The sequence below is a fragment of the Lactuca serriola genome, chromosome 4, assembly GCF_051521515.1.
Source record: "Lactuca serriola cultivar US96UC23 chromosome 4, Lser_US96UC23_V15, whole genome shotgun sequence".
NCBI lineage: Eukaryota > Viridiplantae > Streptophyta > Magnoliopsida > Asterales > Asteraceae > Lactuca > Lactuca serriola.
In genome coordinates, this window is record NC_136411.1 from 177413731 (window position 1) to 177421027 (window position 7297).

Here is a 7297-nt window from a genome sequence, read left to right on the forward strand (position 1 = left end):
TAAAATATTAATATTTATTTTGGTACTCGAATGCTCATGTTTTGATTTTCGGGTATAAAATTTGAATCTACATTTGTGAATTCTTGTTATGGAACAGATTCACATCTACTAAACCATTGTTAAAACAGAAAATTGTACATTTACTAATAAACAACGATGATCTTGAGGTTCCATGAGTAATTTCCGTCATCGCTAATCCGTTGCTGATAATAGCAACAAGGGTTTTTTGAATGATGATTCCGCGTTAATCCGTCAATGATAGCATTTAATAAAATATCATAATCAAATTTATGATACATAGCCCGTTGCATAAATTGCCAATCTTTGCAAGTGTAACCAAGAAACATATTTGATGTTGAGTAAATATTCAAATACATGAAATTACAATATTCCATTTATAAAACCATGGGACATGATTTATGATAATGTAACCCAATTAATAAGTTCCTAGTTGAATTCAGAAAAACATATAAATGTATTAGGATATGTGATGTAGGTTCATCTCACTTGGAAGTTCAATGTCCTTAAACAGAAGACATAGATGCCAACAAACAATACACAAAAACCAACAAGAACCGCAGCAACCGGACCCATGAAATCTAATCTATAACCATAATAGTCTTGGATATACAAATTTATGGGCTGTTCATATGACATCCCAGGCACCTTGATCGTTTTCTCAACATCATGGTACTGTGAAACAATGAACCCATAAGCAGTCCAAGCCAGTGGACACATCCAATAATACCACACCCACCACTTCGGAATTCTCTGAAATTAACCAATAGGTAAACTTTAGCCTCTAGATGAATAAGTTATTACAATCAATAATCATGGAAAATGACTTACAGGTCTAGGGATGTAAAACCCCGAAAAGAAATTGAAGACCGAGTAAAATGAAGCTGCCAATATGGCTGCCATTTGCTCGTTTGGTGTGATGGAAACAGTCATGAGTCCATAGTATGTAAAATAGAGGAATGAAAAGAAGTTGATGAAAAATGACCAAAGAAATTTCGATGTTGTCCATTGAAATGACACCATGGCATACACTATCGTTGTGTAATACGTGGCTTCAATAAATACGTATGGTATCTCTACAAACACCTGAATGTATCTCCGTTTGTTAAAACTTAAAATCATTGGTTTGTTATTTTGTGAATATTTATTGAAATTTAGACCTGTGCCATGGCATATGGTAATACTGAGTACATTCCAGCTGCTCTTTCTCGATAGAAGACTGTTCTTTCTGTGGCTGCTACTGGTTGCACAGTCTGGCAGTTGTTCATACCAACAAGAAACACACCACCATACATAGCTCCAATGATGGTGTTCAAATTGTTGGTGTTCTCCCTGAAGAAAGAGTTGGAGAAATTAAGAGTGATGAAGATCATCATATATAAGTGATGTTATGTTCAAGTGTTTGAGACTTGAGAGTGACCTTATTTCACCAATCTTCCAATACAATGTTCCAACAATGAGTGCAGAAGCCAATGTGAAGAAGTTGCGGACAAGATTATAATCAGGATTTCTCCAGTAACTCCACCACATCTTCCATATACAAGACTTGAATTGTTCCCATGTAGACTGAGAATATTGTGTTTCAAAATGAAGATCTACTGCTCCAGGAGGGGGTGTACTTAATTGCATCACTAAATGCTTGTTTCTCCTATTGAGCATAAGAGCATAGACATGATTTTTGTGTTACTTTATAATTATCATTAGAAAAAAACCTTACTGTTGAATGATTGATGATCTGAAGTACTCAGCAAAATCCATATTGAGTCGGATCTCTGCAGCACTAGAACTGACTTCCAACATCCATGTTGCAGGATTGTATTTTTCTGGAATCTTTGAGACCCCAGGAATTTCCTGTTCGCATTATATATATGTGACTAGTTAATCACTTACGCATATGTCAATATTAATTAAGGATCGATTGTCTAGGTTTTAAAAATATGCATGTCATATATACCTCAAAATATTCTACAATGTTTTGAGAATTCCTGCCTAGTGGTCCTGCATAGATCACTTGTCCTCCTCTTTTCATCAGCAACAACTCATCAAAGGATTCAAAGATATCGATGCTAGGCTGATGAATGGTGCAGACAACAGTTCTCCCTGTTTCCACCGTGTTTCTCACAGCCCTCATAACAATGGCAGCTGCTCTTGCATCAAGTCCAGAAGTTGGTTCATCCATGAAAATAATTGAAGGATTAGCAACAAGCTCCACTCCAATTGTTAGCCTCTTTCTTTGTTCAGTTGATAATCCACTAACTCCTGGAAGCCCAACTATTGCATCCTTGAGGTGGCCTAGTTCTATTAGTTCTAAGACTTCATGGACAAAAATCTGAAAGACACCAAATAGGAGAAAATTAGATCTCTAGCCTTCTTCTAGCTTATCTTGTTTGACAAAATTTGATTGCATTCTTAATTATTCCCATTCCCATTTCCTCACCATCTTATCCTCATTGCCTACTTCTTTTGGCAATCGAAGGAAAGCCGAGTAAATCAAGGATTCATGAACAGTTATTTGTGGAGAGTGGATATCAGTTTGCTCACAATATCCAGAAATTCTAGCAAAAGTTTCTTGTTTCTTTGGAAATCCTGATATTCTTATATCTCCTTCAATATAACCACCTGTCTTTCTTCCTGCTAAAACATCCATCAATGTAGTTTTTCCAGCTCCACTTACTCCCATCAATGCAGTTAAAACTCCAGGCCTAAATGCACCAGTTACTTCACTAAGTAACTGCAACCTATTTTCTGTTATCCCTTCTTCTCTCATTTCCTGTTTCAACAAAAACCATTGGATTTGTAATAAACTTTGTTTTACGATTCTTATTAAGTTTTGAATTAAAGAACATGAGAATTTAATTACTTGGGGCATATCAACAAAATAGTTGATGCTATCAAATGACATGGCAAGTGGAGTAAATGGTAAAATCATTCCCTTTCTACTAACACCCCCATTAGAATCATAAGAGTTGGATCCACTTTGTCCGAGTTGCATTTCAATAATTCCTTTTACAGAAGACATACATTGTGTTAGTAAAACTGATAAAAGTGTGACTAGGTGAGTGAACTTCTATGTTTTCTGAAACTTGTTTTTCTTACTCGAATTGCTTCCATTAGCAACAAATAACGATTGAGGAGTTACATCTTGCTTTGATGCAATCTTTTCAAGTGTTGGTTGTTGGTTACTATGCTGTTGATTCTCCATCCCTAAGGCTGTTTCTTTGGAGATAATTGGTTGTGGTTTTCCAGGGGCTTATAAATTAATATAACAATCAAAGGTTAGTTATGATTAAAAGTTCTTGAAGAAGTTAACAGTCTTAGGTGGAAACTTACGATCAAAATACATAAGCACAAAAGTGAAAAGAATATTGAATAGAACAGCAAAACCAAGAAGAGAGACAACACCAATCCAAAACCACCTTCTTTGGGTTGGTATATCCATATTTTCTAGTATTGCTATGCCCAAGGTAGTTACATTATCCGAACTCTGTGAATAACAAAGTATAATGAATATACTTCCTTTTATTATAGTTTTTATGCTTTTAGTTACTTACCATTTTCTTCATCCATCTAGGTGCAAAGAACTCATTCACTGCAAAAGCATTAAAACCATATGATAGTGGTGATAGCCAATAACCCCATTCCCACATATCAGGAATTTGAGCTTTAGGAATGAGAAAACCACCAAAAAAGAATATGAAGAGAAGTACAAGGGTTCCACCCGCATTTGCCATGTTCATTGTCCTACACACTCCAGCAATAAGCCGAAAAAGTCCCCCTGACACATTTTGTATCATAAACACTACCAGGAAATGCTTGAAAAACCTGTAGACAATAGTAGGATATATACATATATACATCTTTTGATTAGAAAACTTATAATGTCACAAATGAAATAGTAATTACACAATAATAATGTTGTAGTATGTAGAAGTTTCCTAAGAGACTTATAAATAGGTGTGGAGCTCATTTGCTTCAAACCATCCAAAAAACGCCTCAAAGAAAGCAAAGTGTGTAGTAGTCTCTCAAAGTGTAAGTTCTTCTTAAGTGTCTTAATAAAAGTCTTGTTGTTTCCCACACAAAGAGTCGTGTTCAACAAATAAAATTTCGATACCTGCTAACTTCAGGAGCAAAGCCAACACCATAATACACGATGACCATCCAAGCAACACTCTCAAACAAAGATATTGGTAATCGAAGCAAAAAGGTTGGAAGTGTGTAAGCCCATGATGGGTGAAAGAGAAGGTCTCTTTGCTTAAAAATTACAGGAAGCCTTATTATGGTGAGGGAAATTTCAGCTAGACCATTAAACATGTTTATGAGTAAGCTTAACAAAAGTGCTCCTATATAGATTGCACCATCTTGTTCATCCCTAGTGTGCATTGTAGTCCTAAAAAACAAAGTCATCCCAACGAAAGCTACAATGATAAACTGGACACTCTTGAAAATGTAAATGAATCTGTTTCTCTTCAATAGGAGCCATTCCTTATCCCATGAGGCCTTCAGCATCTCCCTGTTTGACACCAAGTATTTTTTGAAGACTAAAGCTGCTTTATGGCTTTGAGTCTTGTCATATGGGAGTAAAAGCTCATTATTTAACTTCTCACCCACGTGGAAATTCTTGAAGTGCTGAGCAAATTCACTAACTGGGATATATCTGTATGGTTTAGTTCTATCTACCCAATATTGCTCTTGATCCTTCCTAGAGGTAACCTATCATTAATTAAGATAAAACAATGTTGAAAATCTTGTAAGTTGGGGTTCTATTAACTTAATGGTAGTTTGTATATACCTCTTGCAAGAAATCAGCAGTACCCTTTCTTTCCGGACACATGAATCCACAACTCGTGAAAAAATCAAGAACATGTTCTCGTGGTCCTTGATACACAATTTGTCCCTCGGATATTAGAATGATGTCATCAAATAGATCAAAAGTTTCTGGAGCAGGTTGTAGTAGAGACATTAAGATTGTTGATTCGGTGAGGTGTACAATTTGTTGTAAGCACTTGACTATCTGAAATGTAGTGGAACTGTCTAGACCCGTTGATATCTCGTCCATAAACAGAGTTTTTGCGGGTCCCACAAGCATCTCTCCTACAGGGACCAAAACCAAATTTAGTATTTACCAAAGTCAACGTCCAATATAATTAAACATAGTGAAATTGTATAGACGAAAAGAGAGGAAATTAACCTGTAGTTAATCGCTTCTTTTGTCCACCAGAGATTCCTCGTAGCATTGCATCACCTACAAACGTATCACGGCAGACATCCAGGCCTAATATCTAATTCGCATTAATAGACGCATTAATTAATAGACAAAAGAAAATTTTTATTTAGATAAAGTTTTAAACTGTAGTAAATTAAATAAGATCATAAAGGTTATAGAGTTCGAGAGGATCTATATATCTTACTCTAAGAGTATAGTAAGTAATCAAACTGCTTGCTTCCCCTTCAATGGCAGTTGCCTTCATAAAAAGGTCGACTTCAGCTTCTGGGTGAATCCCTGCTTGCTTCTCTCTTCTTGCAAGTTCCACTAGCATTTCTATATTTCATATTCTGGTTATTAATTAATAATTAATCATATGATATTTTGTTTCAAGATTTAAAAAAGCATTACCTAACTTCGATCCCACTCCTTGGCACCTTGCTGAGAAATCTAAGGTTTCCTTCACAGTCATTTCTCCAACATGAACATCGTTCTGGCTTATGTAGGCTGATGTCCTTCGAGGTTCAAATTCATTGAGCTTATAACCATTGTATGTAATGTCTCCTTCAACCTGTTCAAATTCATTGAGCTCATAGTAAATGTAAATTCTACACTTAAGCTTTAATCATATGTTTAATGTTTGTATTGAAAATTTAAACTTCATAGTAATGACCTTTAAGCTGCGGTCAAGCTTTCCGGCCATAGCCAACAGTAGTGTGGTCTTTCCAGAAGAAGGGGGGCCCAATAAAAGTGTCATTCTGTAACGTTACAAATCCATTGTTACCCATTAATATAAATTGTTATACTATACAAAATTTAATGGATTGTGTATAATTTTATCATTTAATTTCTAAAAGCATTGCGAACTCCAAATGCGTTAATAAATGCCAACTTGGTATTTCACTATGTTTGGTTTAATCCATTAAATAATAGTATTCAACCTCATTCGGCCATTTCCACTAAACCATGGATTGTGAATATTCTTATGATCCCTCCTAGTATGATCAGTGGGATCCTTATAAATTGAAATCACTATGATATACGTACCTTGAAGGTTTGATAATTCCGGATGCATCTTTAAGAATACTGAGTTTAGTTTTTTTAGATAAACTGATTCCAATATTACCCAAAATTGCTTCGAAAGTGTTTCTGGTGGCGTTTGGTAGTGAGGGAAGTGCTCTATCACCGATATAGCAATCTGCTTCTATGGTCAAATTTTGAAATCGAACTTCTACTGTTGGAAGAACGATGCCAACCCTGAAATATTAACGGGATTAATTATTTCGTAATCATGTTGATAGATAGTATCAATATCTGGCGGGAATTAATTAACCAACATGTCAGTAAAACGTAAATAGAATAACAAGAAATGAAATAGATTATGAAGTACAAGGCTTACTTATCAACACGATCTCTGAACTTTTTCAAGAACATTTCGTTATCTTCTTCAACAACCTTAAACGTCTTGTCAATGAAGTCTTGTTGAGAATGTTGGTCGAGCTCTCGGACATCTAACAGCAACTTATCAGCTGTTGTTTGGTTTTTAAGATCAGCTGGAACATAAGACTTGAAGATGGTTGTTCGTATCCGTTTGTAGGTTGGGAGTTTCTCCAAAGCCGCCCAGCGCAAGGCCTCTTCGTCTTCCACGGAGTGGTGGCTGCTCCTTCCATGGTGGGTGCCGCCATAACCAATGGAGAACACGTCTTCCATTCTCAAACTGCCAGCTGCCCTACTCAAACTTCTACCTAAACTCCTGATTATGCTATCTCCATTCTCTTCCTCCATCACCCTTAACTTTCGAAATTCCCAAGTTCTTCAAAGATTGAAGTTATGTCTGTTCGGTCGTCTTGTTTTCCATTAATCCAGTTTTATAGACACTGAATTCTGGAATACGGAGATGATTGATTGGACGGAGGATTCAGGAATACGTGGATGATTGGACGTCGTTCGTTCTGAAGAATTAATTTTGTATTAATGGTTTATGCATGCAAGTCGTATCAATTAATTGCAAAATTAAGTTGCCTTATTTGAAATGCATGGACACTACCAATCTGGAGTTTCATTTTTTCTCTTATT

At 35.9% G+C, this 7297-nt stretch overlaps 1 protein-coding gene across 1 annotated transcript; it reads right to left on the reverse strand.

Annotated features, from left to right (window-relative positions):
• Positions 1 to 372: 372 nt before the first annotated feature.
• LOC145102968 (ABC transporter G family member 35-like) lies at positions 373 to 7043 on the reverse strand. Its single transcript, XM_079040498.1, has 19 exons — positions 6621 to 7043; positions 6269 to 6478; positions 5895 to 5979; positions 5633 to 5792; positions 5427 to 5557; positions 5207 to 5297; positions 4808 to 5109; positions 4130 to 4728; positions 3570 to 3840; positions 3349 to 3502; positions 3115 to 3267; positions 2879 to 3021; positions 2456 to 2788; positions 1973 to 2347; positions 1736 to 1869; positions 1439 to 1666; positions 1179 to 1350; positions 850 to 1104; positions 373 to 771 (listed from the first exon to the last, which is right to left on the reverse strand). Exons 1-19 carry the CDS (start codon positions 7004 to 7006, stop codon positions 499 to 501), a joined length of 4455 nt encoding a protein of 1484 aa, XP_078896624.1. The 5' UTR covers positions 7007 to 7043; the 3' UTR covers positions 373 to 498.
• Positions 7044 to 7297: the final 254 nt, after the last annotated feature.

Excerpts from the sequence above, each read along its gene's own strand:
- LOC145102968 (XM_079040498.1), bottom strand. The coding sequence starts at position 7,006 with ATGGAGGAAGAGAATGGAGATAGCATAATCAGGAGTTTAGGTAGAAGT. Across the intron at positions 5,298-5,426 it reads TTACTTACTATACTCTTAGA|ATATTAGGCCTGGATGTCTG; the intron begins GTAAGATATATA and ends AATGCGAATTAG. Across the intron at positions 772-849 it reads GGTTTTACATCCCTAGACCT|AGAATTCCGAAGTGGTGGGT; the intron begins GTAAGTCATTTT and ends GGTTAATTTCAG.